The sequence below is a fragment of the Pochonia chlamydosporia genome, chromosome 3 (assembly GCF_001653235.2).
Source record: "Pochonia chlamydosporia 170 chromosome 3, whole genome shotgun sequence".
Taxonomy (NCBI): domain Eukaryota; kingdom Fungi; phylum Ascomycota; class Sordariomycetes; order Hypocreales; family Clavicipitaceae; genus Pochonia; species Pochonia chlamydosporia.
In genome coordinates this window covers 3,776,614-3,790,082 of record NC_035792.1, presented here as the reverse complement: position 1 = coordinate 3,790,082, position 13,469 = coordinate 3,776,614, and the positions used below count along the sequence as shown (strand labels likewise).

Sequence of the window (13,469 nt, the reverse complement as noted above, 5' to 3'; positions counted from 1 at the left end):
ACGGCCGTGGGCGTGTTTTGTTTTAACGTGTATGATGCGTGTTAAGTAGGCTGTATCATCATCACTGAATTTCAATATTCACTCAAGTAGATGCTTCAGGAGAATCAGAAAATTGTGTATGGTGCTTCCAATTCATATGCCAATCTACCTGTTTTTGCCTCTTTCTTTACGCTCCAACATCTTTGCCTTCTTTTGAAACCGGTCACCCATTTCCACACCACGACCACTTCCTCGAGGACCATCGGTAGTGTCGAAGCCGCGCTTTCGGCTCTTCTCAAGCATGGCACGAACACCACCGCCAGGCGGCCCCTTACGTTTGGTCAAGCGGTCAATTCGATCAACGCCCTCTCCCAAGTTGTGCCATTCCTCACCACCAAACTGCATCCGGCCACTATGACCCGCTGCCTTGGCCTTCTTGGCGCGCTCCTTCTTGCTTTCCTTGGGAAGACGGGTAAAGTTGGTTTCTTCGTATTCGCGACGCTCGTCCTCATCCTTGCGCTCCGCGGCAGTCTTCATCTTACGACCGCCCTGAACGATAGTTGTACCGATGCTAGGTTCTGCCATTGGGGCCGTAGAAAATTCGTCGTTGACGAATTCCTCCATGGTGAATGACTTTTGTGCCCTGCGCTCGGCCTTTTCACGAGGCCGTGCGGAATCCATGAGGGCGCGATCTCGTTTAGGCGGTCTGTAGATTCCAGCTGGTCCGTCTTCGCGATCTCCACGGCTAACAGATACCTCATCCACCATGGTTCCCAGATTGGGAGCTGCGGCCATGTTGCCTTTTCTAATCGGTAGCCGCCCTTGTAGGTTGCCATCTTCACCGGACTCTTCCTCGTCTGATGCAGATTCGTCATCTGAATTCTCGTCGCTTTTGGATTTTGATTGTTGCTCTTTGGATTTCTCTTCACGCTGAGAATCTTGGGCCGTTCGTAAGAATCGTTCAATGGAGAACTTTAGCTTCTCTTCCAATGGCCTGGCGCCCTTCTCCAGATACAGGCGCAACTGGACGAGCTTTGCACGAACGGATTCGTCTAATTCGCTGCTGTCTTCGGAATCGGACTTTGCATTGCGCAGTTTGAGGAGGATGAGGAAGACGAGGTTCTGTAAATATGACAGCAACAGCTCATTTTTGACGTCGAGCAACGAAATGCCATCTTTGGGGTGGTCGATGGTGGCAATCTTGGGTGCTGCTTCTTGGGTCAGCGATAGTGACTGCGTCAATGAGGCCAGCAAGGCTGGCAAAGTAGTTGGAGCAGCCATTGCGCTGGTGCGTTTTTGGGTGTTGTTGGTTTGGATGCTGTCGTCAAAGAAAAATTCAAGACGGTTGATGGTTGAGTATCGAGTTGGAAACTTTTTAGTGGGGCTACTTCTGGTGGGTTTTTTTTTGCAAGGATGGCCGGTGGCGTCTGGCCTGGTTGGGCTGTGTTCCGCTTGACTGCAGCGAAATGTCTTTAGGCGGTGCTAGCTGTCCCGCTTCTGAAGAATTAGTGACTGATATGTCTGACCAGGCCACATGCAGCCTGGCTTGTCATGGTTGTGATCAATTGATCTTCTGGTGCCTGTAGTCCAACGCGTCAGCAGTGTCCAACCCGCCATCAGGCCCTATGCCCACATGCACCACATGTCTGGTCTGTCTGGCTGAGTGCAAGTGTTTGCTGGCACTGTGCATAGCCCCCAATGAGCCACTGGCAAAATGACATCCACCAGACAAGACCCTGGCAACTTGCAAACACAGTTGAGAGTCGTCCCTGCCTGCTGTCAGGCTCCAAATACGAAACGGTCCTCCATCTATCTCCTGACTAAGCTGCTTCGGGTTACAGCCGCTTTGTTGCCAGATTGGAGATTCAATCCCCAACAACGTCAGCTTCTCGACCTCTTCTTTTTTTGGGCCGGCTTTTCATTTCGTGGTTTGGATCTCTGTGCCATTTTATCGACAAGAAGCTCGGTCGATTCATGATACTTGTCTAGGAAGAGGGTTGATTTTCCTCTCCATTTTTCTTGTTGCGCCCTCGATACCTTTGACCCTTGGGGAGAGCTCGCATCATCAACGCCGTCGAGGCCGAATCAAGTCGTCGTCATCTTACGCATAACGAAGCTCACGACCCAACTACCCAACATCAACCATCCAACTTTGGCATGTCGTAAAACCAGACCAACATGCACTTCAAAGACACCGCGCAGCAGGCGCTCATCGCTGCTGCGCTTGTAGCGCCTCAGTTGGCGTCTGCCTTCTACTTGCCTGGTGTTGCGCCGACCTCCTACAAAACCGACGACCCCGTACCCCTATATGTCAACAAGATCTCTCCCGTTGCTGCTATGCAAGATTACCGACTACATTCCGTGGTCTCGTACGACTATTACCATCCTGCATTCCAATTTTGCAAACCCAACGGCGGCCCCAAATATGTTTCTGAGAGCTTGGGAAGCATCTTGTTCGGGGACCGCATCATGACCTCGCCTTTCGACTTGCGCATGCTCAGAAACGAGACGTGCAAGCCTTTGTGCAAGGTCTCGTATCAGCCCAAGATGCGAGAGTTTATCAACGACAGGATTTTCCAGGGCTATGCGCTGAATTGGCTCGTAGATGGCTTGCCGGCAGGCCAACAGATTCGTGACGAACTCACTGGCACTACCTTTTACAACCCCGGCTTCGCAATCGGAGACTACCAATTCACGGAAAATGAGGAGGAGGAAGAGAAGCTTCTCTTTAACAACCACTACGAAATCTGGATCGAGTATCACGAGGTAAACGGTAATGCAAACCAACTTCGCGTTGTGGGTGTTGTTGTCCAACCCATGTCCTTGGCTTACACTGGGGAGCCCGATTGTTCAGAGAGCCACCCAAAGCTCATCTTTGACGACCGTGAGCAGAACCAAGATGTCCATTTCAGTTATAGTGTATACTGGAAAAAGTCAGACACTGCTTGGGCGACTCGCTGGGACAAGTACCTCCACGTTTTCGATCCCAAGATTCACTGGTTCTGGCTGATCGACACTGCCATTATTGTCGTGATTCTTGTACTGACAGTCATGTCGATTCTTGTTCGCACACTGAAGAAGGATATTGCGCGATACAACCGACTTGACCAGATCAACTTGGACGACCTCAGCGGAACTTCAGCAATCGAGGATGGAGTGCAAGAAGACTCCGGCTGGAAGCTGATTCATGGTGATGTTTTCCGCACTCCGTCCCAACCACTGTTGCTCTCTATTTTGTTGGGCAGTGGTGCTCAGCTTTTCGTCATGACTGGCTGCACCATCCTGTTTGCTCTACTGGGCTTCCTGTCTCCATCCAATCGCGGCTCTCTTGGTACTATCATGATCATTCTGTACACTTTGCTTGGATTCGTCGGAGGCTACACATCCGCGAGAACCTACAAGGCGATGCAGGGTGACCAATGGAAGTTGAACATCGCATTAACTCCAGTGCTGGTCCCTGGTATCGTGTTTGCTGCCTTCTTCCTGTTGGACCTTTTCCTCTGGGTCAAGCAGTCCTCCGGAGCTGTACCGTTCACCACCATGCTTGTCATTATTGGAATATGGTTTGTCATTTCTATTCCTCTCTCCGTCGCTGGATCTTGGCTCGGCTTCCGAAGCGCTCAGATCGAAGCACCTGTCCGCACCAATCAAATTCCTCGCCAGATTCCTCCCGTGACGACCTATCTGCGACCTATTCCCAGCATGTTGATTGTCGGCCTGCTACCCTTTGGTGCCATCTTTGTCGAACTTTACTTCATAATGAGCTCCATCTGGTTCAGCCGAATATACTACATGTTCGGCTTCCTCTTCCTTTGCTATGGCTTGATGGTGGTTGTGTGCGCGGCTGTCACCGTTCTCATGACTTACTTCCTGCTCTGCGCCGAGAACTATAACTGGCAATGGCGATCCTTCCTGGCCGCGGGTATGAGTGGTGGCTACATCTTTTTGAACTGTTTGCTCTATCTCATCACCAAGGTGAAGCTCAGCGGCCTGGCTGGAATCGTATTGTACATGGGTTACAGCGCCCTTATTTCTTTCCTATTCTTCATCCTTGCTGGTAAGTGCTCCATGCTACCATTGTTCGAGTATGCAAACAAAAATTGACATTTGATTATTAGGCTCCATTGGTTATTTTGCTAGCTGGTGGTTCGTAAGGAAGATTTACTCGTCAATCAAGATCGACTAAAGACTTGATGTGTTGACGTGTGGCGAATCGAATTTGGATCGAAAAGGGGGGCTAGGATTGCGATCATCATGGCTCGTAGGATCTATTAATTGAGGGTTGTGTAACAATATATGTACGACCAGCGCGTGCAGTACAGTACTGCTTTTTTGGCAAAATGGTGTAGAGCACAGCGTGAGGGTCAATTGGTCATGCCTGGAAAAGCGATTTATTGATAGAGAAGAGAAACAAGTCATCATATTTTTGCCTTTTATCATTCGTCATGGGCTGTAATGCACTTGTGCATGCGCTCTTCGCTGCGTCGAATTATACATAAGAATGAGACGAGATTCGCAGTACCCCCTGCTCAATCATCGTCGTCATCGTCATCCAGATCATCCAAGTTTGTAAACTGAAACTGCTTCTTCTCTCCAAGACCCGTCCCTGCTCTCGAAGGTCCCGGCCCATCAGGATGCCCGCTAACAATACTCGCCCGCCTCCATTCCGCGAGCTCCTTCTCGCGCTGCCTCTCTCTCTCAGCACGAGCTCTCTCTCGTTCCTCACGAAGCTGTTTCTCGCGTGCCTCACGCTCAGCCTTCTCCTGCTCCTCCCTCGCCTTGCGTTCCTCTTCCTCCTTGCGCTTCCTTTCCTCTTCTGTAGCGGGGTCGTACCCCTTAGGATCAATGCCCTGCTCGACAAGAACCTGATACGAAGCCAGTGACCCGGAGCGAATTTTGTCCTCCAACGGCCAGGGGAAGAAGAGTTGTCCAGATAGCGGGTTGAGATACTGGCTCATCCCCTCTGGCAGACTCGTATTCATAGCCACAGCGGTTTGCTGCGTTGGCTGCTCCGAAGCCAGCTGCGGTGTCCCGTTGATCGCGGGACTCTGCGGCTGCGAAGGCGTTCGCGCAGATGGCGTAAGAGCCGACTGTGGTTGAGACTCGGGGTTGGGCGACTGCGTTTCTACCGGTGTCGCGGCGCCTTCGATGGTCGCGGCTGGAGGGAGGGTAGTCTTGCTGATTCGTCGCGCGTAGCGGAGGAGTTCTTCGTATGCGATGGGGTAGTTTGGCTCGGATGGAAAGGTAGTCGTGTGCGTGGTGACGATGTCCTTGCGCGTGTTGGCGAGGCTCGTGAGAGTGTCGCGGATTTGGGTGTCCAGCGCGGCGGAGGATTGGCGCAGCTTTTGAATGCGGAGGTAGTTGTTCTGATGGATTTGAACTGGACGTGTTTGTCAGAAGAGTGCGGATTTGCACGGCAGTGTGCTTGAACTTTTTACCTTCTTCGAGACCTTTGCTTAGTTCACTGTCTGCGGCTTTCAGTTCCTCGGCTTGGATGGTGGAAGGGTGATATTTCGTGACGGAGTCAATTAGATTTGACAACGCCTTTTCCAGTCGCTCAAAACGACTGTCAATGTATTTGTCCATGTTCGCTGGTTTGGCGAGCGCTTTCTCCCGTAGCCAACGAGTATCACGGGGAATGGCGTATATTAAAAGAAGTTCTGCGTTGCACACATGCGCGAGGCTGGCGATGTAGCTGTAGTGGGTCAGAGCATGCGGGAGATGATTGGACAAGATTTCTAAAAGCTGCAATGTGGGCCTCAGGCCACCACCATCCGGGCTTTCCCGTCGGCAAACTCGCGCATCAGTTCCGGCTTCAATTTTGAAGACGATACCTCGCACGCAATTGAACCATATTGAAGAGCATCGACTGCTATTCCTCCAGTCAAGATGGTCTACTCTGTGAGTAATCTCGCTTCTAATGGATTTTAGGACGAGGAATTGCCCATAGATTGGGCACGCGGCACCGAAAGGGCTACCGACTGACTGAAATTCCTTAGACTCCTGTCCGCGCTGCGGCATTCAAGAGCGCCTACGGCCCCAAGTACGTTCCGAATCAATTTATGATATCGACTTCGACGAATGAACCGAATTACGTGCGACGTCGAGTTATCGCACTGCTTGGCATTCAATCGAATGGCTCGAATTGATGGAGGGATGATTGACTAATTGTGGTAAATAGGTACCAGTTCCAACCTAACCTCAATGGATGGAACAAGACCACTCTCTTCCGAGCGTAAGTTGGACCTTGTATCCCGGGGTTTATAAAGTCTGGCGAGAGGGGGACATGTGAAACTTGGCATTATTTCGGCATGGGGGCTGGTCAGATCGAAGAGCGTTTCTCTGCTGCAAATGTGACAGTTCTTCGACCTGAACGTGCACAAAATATGTTGGAGACTGGTCTTTTTATTCTTCAGCTATCTTCGACAGTGAAACTGCGGTTGGAAAGCTCGTCTAGGAAAGGCTATGAGAACTAACAATCATAATAGGAGCGTGAGATCTGCCTCTTTCGGTGGTGCCGCCGTTGTCGGTGCCCTCCTCTACGTTTCCGGCATTCCTCGCGTCCAGCAGGACGTTCTCCAGGTATACCAATTCCATGAGATGGTCATTGTCGCTCTGTCAGCTAATGTGGCTAGAAAATCCCCTTCGTTGGCCGTTACTTCGTTCAGCCCGAAGTCCACCCTCAGGACAACGTAAGTCATGTGTGCTTCAAAGGAATAAGAGTCGCAACTAACGAATTCTTAGCCCTTCTAAGTGTATTGGTGGAGCCTGGATTGTAGATTATATCAGAACCCCGTGGACGGATTAGGGGTCTTCCCTTTGTATAAGATACTCAAAATAGAAACCTTCTGAGCTGTTGCCTCTGACTCAAAGAGAATGCACCTGTCGCTTGACAACATTGTACTGGATGATATGCATATGAGGTGTATTTTGCAATATCTCTTGAACACTCAATCCTAGCCATTCCTAGTGAGCAGTGCGCGGTGATACAGCAAGCTCATTCCAGTGAACAGTGAAGGATTGGAGGATATGAAACTTTGTGAATACCGAAGAGAAGTCCATCAATGCAAACTAATTACAAGTGCGATATAGCAAACGTGAATGTGAAAGACTATACAGTGCATAACAGTGCAAATGACACTGTGAGATGCCCAACTGGATGGAGCTATCTTGCCAGGTAATCTCCTTTCAACATCTGGCTCACGTTGCTTATGTATCATCGGGTGTCGATGGGATATTTAGAATGAGATAAGACGATTTATTCAGAATTTCTTTTTTATCACGGTTTTGCTTACTTCAACGGCTATGAGCACTCGTTAATACCTGCCAATTCCTCAACTTCACGAGGCCGTTACTGGCATAGTCTTTGAACAACATGGCGAACGACACTCAACTCAATAGTCGCTGGGTGTCCCCGGTGGCCACCCTGATACTCTCGTCTCCCCTTTTGTTTCTACTCTCACGAGGAGCCGGGCAGAAATGGAAGATTCTTCTGCCATTCAACTTGCTAATTTTGCTGAGCGGAGCTTGGCTCACTCTCGTTTCGGAGACTGTAACACAGCCGTACTTGGTAAGTAGACCACATCTCTTCGCGACAACTTAATCAGCTAACGTGAATCTAGGACGAAATATTTCATATTCCACAAGCTCAAAAATACTGCGAATGCAAATTTCTCGAGTGGGATGACAAAATCACGACACCGCCTGGGCTGTCCGTTTTCTTATCTTCACAGAGACTACACAACGGCTAACCATGACCAGGTATCTCTTTTCCATCTTGTTGCAGAAAGCCGCAGCAGCCACAGGCATGCCATGGTTGTTTAGCTGCGATGCCAGCAGTTTACGCGCCACAAATGTCCTTGGGTTGATTGTTCTCGTTTCTCTGACTATGCTATGTCGGCATGAGATTGAATCGCGACTCTACGAGGCACACTCATCGAAGCGACCCAAGACAGTGTCAACGTATGCCATACATACAGCTTTCAATATCGCCCTTTTCCCACTGCTGTTCTTTTTCTCAGGACTGTACTACACTGATGTTATTTCGACGGCTGTGGTGCTTGGATCCTATTTAAATTACCTCAAGCGCGTTGGGCGGGATAAGTGCTCCTTTGTTATCGACTTGGTTACTATTCCACTGGGAATGTTGGGTCTATTCATGAGGCAGACGAACGTTTTCTGGATTGTGGTGTGGATGGGCGGTTTGGAGGCGGTCCATGCAGTCAAAACCCTGCGGCCGCAACGAGTAGATCAACCTTTCATGACTACGTTGACGGAGCAGATGAAGTTTTATGCCTGGAGGTATTCTATCGGCGATATTCATGATCCGCCTTTGAATCTGGCCTGGCCTGATGGTGAGAACTCGTTTATCCCTGGCCAGCAGCATCACCTGCTAACAGAGCCAAATAGACATGCTCTTCACTGCGATCAGCGTTTGCATTGCAATTATTTGCAATCCCGTCCGAGTCCTTCGTCGAGTTTGGCCGTACGTGGCAATTCTCGCTGCTTTTGTCGGATTTGTGGCATGGAATGGCGGTGTTGTGCTGGGTAAGTTCTAAAAGAAACCAATCAGGAGTGCTCTGCTAACCCTCTTTCTAGGTGACAAGTCCAATCATATTGCCACTATACACCTGGCACAGCTTCTTTATATCTGGCCGTTTTTTGCCTTCTTTTCTGTCCCGCTTCTCATACCATATGCGATTCCAGTTCTCAACACGTGCAGAATTTTACTCGGCTCAAAATCACAGGGAAACCAGACTGGTGGCTCTACACCAGCTCCAAAGTCCTCCAGCTCCTTCAATCTGTCTCGATCTGTCAAGTCGTCCAAACGATCAGGAAGCTCCAAGGCCAAAGGAAACACCTCCCATCCTTCTCAGTCTACCACCGAACCCCCAAGTCGCCCGTCCCTTTCTCCAGCTTTCAAATCAATAGAGTTCATATTCAACTCCAAGTTCATACCTTGGGCAATCTACATTGTCCTCACCTTTGTGGCATCCGCAGCTATTGTCAAGTACAACACCATTATCCACCCATTCACCCTCGCCGACAATCGACACTACATGTTCTACATCTTTCGATATACCATTCGTCGTGGCGCGCTGGTCAGGTTCCTTCTGATTCTCCCATATACAGTCAGTAGATGGATGGTATGGGGAACCTTGGCAGGCTGCGCGAACTGGATCTCGTCGGGCAACCAGGAGTTGTGCTCTGCATGGTATGATGTTAACAAATCCGCTCCGTATACAAGCTACCCGCTCTGGATTGCGTGGGGGACCAAGAAGACACAGACAGACGCCGAATACCCGAAAGATCTGAGTCAAGTCCAAAATTCTTCATCGGCGTCAACCGACGGGGAGCAACGAACCAATTTGGAAAATGACCCCCTTTATGCGTCGGTTGAGCCGGTCTCTACGTCTACGGGTCTCATATTCCTGGTGGCCACTTCACTGTCTTTAATGACGGCGCCGCTGGTCGAGCCTCGCTACTTCATTATCCCATGGGTAATCTGGCGCTTGCTGGTACCAGCATGGAGGGTCCATCATCACCGAGATGTGGACAGCCTATTTCAGGGAGTGGCGCCGCAGCCGCTCGCTGGCAAAGTCATCAACGTCTTTGTACGATATGACGTGCGACTTATTGCCGAGACGCTGTGGTTCATTGCGATCAATGTGGCGACTGGGTATATATTCCTCATGAAGCCATATGTGTGGAAAGACGAGCATGGGCAAATACTCGACGATGGTCGCCTACAACGGTTCATGTGGTAGAATTACCAAAATGTACATCACATCACAAGCTTGAGCAAAGAGTGCAGCAGAAATAATATGTAAAATTCATACACAGCATTGGAGCTCCAAGTCCCAACGATACAGACACACTACCCCGTCATGGAGCGCAGTGTAAAGTAAAAGCAGCCCTATAAACGCCATCCCATGATTTCCCAATCCATCAAGTTCATTTCATGTTCGCATTTCAAGCCATCCTCCCCATAAATATAGCCCATCTTCAAAAGCATCCGTCTTGCATCACCGGTGCCGAACCCTTTTTTTTGTAGTAAAGTCGCATTGCCACCCCTTATAAACTCAGCCGATCCAAGCTCAACCCATCATTGCTTTTCACCCTCCTCACCACGCCTAACTTGAAAAACTTTTCCTCCCCGCCCGCCGTCCTACCACCAATGTACCACCTATCCGCACCTATCGCATCCCTAAAGCCCTCGCTACTGCTGTCGCTGCCCCTTCGACGGCCCGACGCAGAAGGGTTCGGGATAGGAATGGACGTTGCGCCGCTGCCGCGGGGAGAGTGGATAGACACGCTGGTGGGAGGGGAGCGACTATTCGCCTGTGCGGATGACGCTGCTGCCGTGGAGGAGATGGACCGTGGCGCGGACGCTGTTTGCGGGTATGGCGATGGCGATGGGGATGAGCCGTTGGTGGTTTGGCTGGTGTGCTTGTTGGGTTGCTGGTTGGTTTGGAGGGTTGGCCCTTGTTGGCGGAAAGCGGCGATGAAGGAGGAGAGGAAGTAGGGGCGTTGTGAGGGCATGGTTGGGACTGTGTCGGAGGTTGTTGCTGTTGGTGATTGTAGGGATGAGATGGACTCGGCTGTCAATTTCCCAGGTTGACAGGAGCTGTTGAGGTGGAGTTTGTCGTCGATGCAAATGTCGCACGGATAGTGCTCGGTGTGACGACGGCTAGGAAGACCTTTCTCGGGACGGGTTGTTCAGACGAGATGGACGTCACGTCACACCGCGAGTCGGGTATATCGCAGTGCGTGGTTACTAGGATAGCGGGATCGTGTGAGGCACCGCACAGCGCTGCTCTGGATGCTCCCCTTTTCGCTTTTAAATCGCCGGGTGTGAAGGGAAAGTGGAAGCGATGTGAGGAGAAAATGAAACGGCACGGCTAGATGCAGGTCCTGACGTCGAAGCAAAGGTCATGGATGGACACGGACGGACGACCCATCCGGGGTGTGGTTATGTCAAGTGGGTGGCTACGGTGGTGGCTCTCGGCAAAAGCCGGCTGGGGACAAAAGGAAATGCGCGCAATGTGACTGGCTGTACGAGCAGTGCAGGGCATGTGCGTGGGTGGTGGTGACAGGTTAAAAGTCTGGTTTGACTAATGGCGGGGTTTCCATAGGATCAAATCGGTGATGGGGATGGGGCAGGGAAGGAGTGAAGCAGAGAAGGCTCGTGCTTTCTGGCCAAGCTGCGGGGTGATGAATGGTCATGGCAGGCTCATCGACCTTTTCACAGCAAGAATCAATGATCTGATTGAAAACAAAATGGTGGTGGGATCCACAAAAGCGAGAGGGCTTGCTTGCCTGCCTGCTTGATTGCCTTGCTTGTTCATGTCCATCAATCACTTGTCGTTTTGAATGCGCCTGATCGAGCCGCCAGAGATCGATAACGGTTGTGTGGTGCATGACGCGAGTAATGAGTGCGCTTGTTAGTGGTTGGATGCCGGGCTGCCATGTTGGGCTGAGGGCATTTAGTCATTACTGTTGTATTGTACAGGAGTGTTGTCCGTTCTATCTGGTATGTATGATGGATTTCTTCCTTCTAATAGCCCTTTACTTCGCAAAAGGCGCTCTGCATTCCTATTATCATGTCAGTCATGCCCATGAGGGCTCATCACACCTGTACAACAACACCATCCCCTCACAATGCGAAACCACCTTGGAAACACTACACCTGGAAAGATTCAAAACATTTTTAGCACTTATTGCAAAACATGCCCTTTGGTTCATCACTAAAATCATCATTTGCACTAGGTAAGCAATATCCTGTCACCATTCCAAGGCTCACAAACCACCGGCATCAAAGCAGCTACTCCATGCCAACAACCAACCTCAAGCAAACTCATCAAAGTTTCGTTACTAAAAAGTGCGCGCCGCAACTCTGCACCGACGGATCAAACCCATACACCAAATGATTCGGACTAAACAAATTCCCCAAATTAAGACCATTGCAAACGCTATCATTCGTATAACAGATATCAAGCACCTTTCCCGTCTGGTACCACGCCTCAGGAATACGGTAATCAGCAATCGGATTCAAGATACCATTCGCACCCGCCGTCTTCGTCCCACACTTTTCATCCCTGTTGCCCTGCGCATCAGGGACGTGATATGGGTTCCCGACGAGCACAACCGCCTTGATAGCTTGGCCCTCCGTGCTGGAGGGAGCAAATTTCTGCAGGACCTGGTTTGTTACCGTAGCGCCTTGAGAGTAGCCCAGCAAGGCATACTTTTGCTCAGGACAATTCTTTAGTCCGTTCTGGATAAGCCTTTCAATGTCCGTGGAGCCTATGAACGTAGTTTGTTGGGTGAGGTCTGGCGCGGCAGGGTAGAGCGTGTCATGGCGACCTCCGTTGGGAAGGGCCGTCATGACTTGGCTTATCATGCCTCTGAAGCCGATGGATTCACCTTGAAGTTCACCGGTGCCACGGGAGTCGACGAGAACATAGTCTTTACAGATGGCTGACACGGTTGATATGTTCCAGATTGCTAGAAGGAAGCAGTTGAGGTAAGCTGATGTGTGCTTCATTGTTGAAAGTGATGTAATGGGATATGTAAAACGTAAAGTGTAGTACACTTGATACTTGTTTCCTTGTTTAGGGACAGCAACAACAACTAACTCTTTCGTTGCGATACACAAAGACTATATAGATACTCCGGTCCAATCCCATTGCATTGCCTCGGTTAATTAAACAAAACGGAATGAGTTGTCAATAGGTTGCAAAGAGGCCAGAATAGGCAACACATGCAACTCCTTCCAACCATTTAGACGAATCTTTCCGTTCGACGTCGAACATGATCTTTAGCTTGCCTCGTATGGTTGGTTAAATTTGCCGAGCCCAAAATGCGGGGGATGCATTCGGCAAGTTACATCTAGCATGGGATGGTCTTCAGCCCTTACCCAGGCCGTGTTTGCCATGGGTGAAGAAACTGGTGCATGATAGGCCATGATTTGCATGTACGTCTTACTCTTTGAGGATTCTAAACAACGGAAAGAGTCCGGGGTGAGTGTGTTGCCGTCTTCCACCGGATGATCATCGCAGGCACCTGTTTAATGGGAGACTAGCTGCTTGCATTGGCTCAGCTGTTAGTTTGCAATTCAGTTTTTCAGCTGTCACATGGTTTATGTGAGAAGGTAGCATCTGTCGATCTCTGTTCTATGCCTCAACACCTTGGTCTGCCCAGCCATGGGTTAAGTCAGATAAGATGGGATACATGAGCACACCAAAAATCTTTCAGTTTCGTATTTCACAAGAAAATAGTAAACTTCCACAACTACAACTGCTAGATTCGTATATTTGCACCTTCGCTTGAGCCCACGTGAGACTGTAACTCATTCAGGCAGGTCGTCCACTAGTCTGCAGTGGATCACCAAGTTGACAACATCTCAAATGAAACCAAATGAAACCAACGGGCATCTTACCCACCAGACAACACCCGGCTCAAAAATCCATCCTCAACATCTTAATATCCAT

At 50.0% G+C, this 13,469-nt stretch overlaps 7 protein-coding genes across 7 annotated transcripts; 3 read left to right on the top strand and 4 right to left on the bottom strand.

The window, feature by feature from the left end:
• Positions 1-144: 144 nt before the first annotated feature.
• VFPPC_04987 (Sas10/Utp3/C1D-like protein) lies at positions 145-1,260 on the bottom strand (the record flags this gene model as incomplete). The annotated part of the gene is made up of 1 exon (XM_018284243.1): positions 145-1,260. One exon carries the CDS (start codon positions 1,258-1,260, stop codon positions 145-147), a length of 1,116 nt encoding a protein of 371 aa, XP_018145649.1.
• An 897-nt stretch (positions 1,261-2,157) lies between these two features.
• Positions 2,158-4,165, top strand: VFPPC_04986 (hypothetical protein; the record flags this gene model as incomplete). The annotated part of the gene is made up of 2 exons (XM_018284242.1): positions 2,158-4,036; positions 4,098-4,165. The coding sequence occupies 2 exons, from the start codon at positions 2,158-2,160 to the stop codon at positions 4,163-4,165; spliced, it is 1,947 nt and encodes a 648-aa protein (XP_018145648.1).
• Positions 4,166-4,508: 343 nt separating this feature from the next.
• Positions 4,509-5,565, bottom strand: VFPPC_04985 (mediator of RNA polymerase II transcription subunit 4; the record flags this gene model as incomplete). The annotated part of the gene is made up of 2 exons (XM_018284241.1): positions 4,509-5,359; positions 5,418-5,565. 2 exons carry the CDS (start codon positions 5,563-5,565, stop codon positions 4,509-4,511), a joined length of 999 nt encoding a protein of 332 aa, XP_018145647.1.
• A 303-nt stretch (positions 5,566-5,868) lies between these two features.
• On the top strand, positions 5,869-6,732 carry VFPPC_15879 (ubiquinol-cytochrome-c reductase complex subunit (QCR10) domain-containing protein; the record flags this gene model as incomplete). The annotated part of the gene is made up of 6 exons (XM_022428985.1): positions 5,869-5,880; positions 5,979-6,022; positions 6,161-6,214; positions 6,468-6,561; positions 6,615-6,671; positions 6,724-6,732. 6 exons carry the CDS (start codon positions 5,869-5,871, stop codon positions 6,730-6,732), a joined length of 270 nt encoding a protein of 89 aa, XP_022284504.1.
• Positions 6,733-7,354: 622 nt separating this feature from the next.
• On the top strand, positions 7,355-9,746 carry VFPPC_04984 (glucosyltransferase; the record flags this gene model as incomplete). Its single annotated transcript, XM_018284240.1, has 5 exons — positions 7,355-7,549; positions 7,602-7,690; positions 7,741-8,333; positions 8,389-8,526; positions 8,578-9,746. 5 exons carry the CDS (start codon positions 7,355-7,357, stop codon positions 9,744-9,746), a joined length of 2,184 nt encoding a protein of 727 aa, XP_018145645.1.
• A 307-nt stretch (positions 9,747-10,053) lies between these two features.
• On the bottom strand, positions 10,054-10,521 carry VFPPC_13734 (hypothetical protein; the record flags this gene model as incomplete). The annotated part of the gene is made up of 1 exon (XM_018291506.1): positions 10,054-10,521. One exon carries the CDS (start codon positions 10,519-10,521, stop codon positions 10,054-10,056), a length of 468 nt encoding a protein of 155 aa, XP_018145644.1.
• Positions 10,522-11,839: 1,318 nt separating this feature from the next.
• On the bottom strand, positions 11,840-12,523 carry VFPPC_04983 (cutinase domain-containing protein; the record flags this gene model as incomplete). The annotated part of the gene is made up of 1 exon (XM_018284239.1): positions 11,840-12,523. One exon carries the CDS (start codon positions 12,521-12,523, stop codon positions 11,840-11,842), a length of 684 nt encoding a protein of 227 aa, XP_018145643.1.
• Positions 12,524-13,469: the final 946 nt, after the last annotated feature.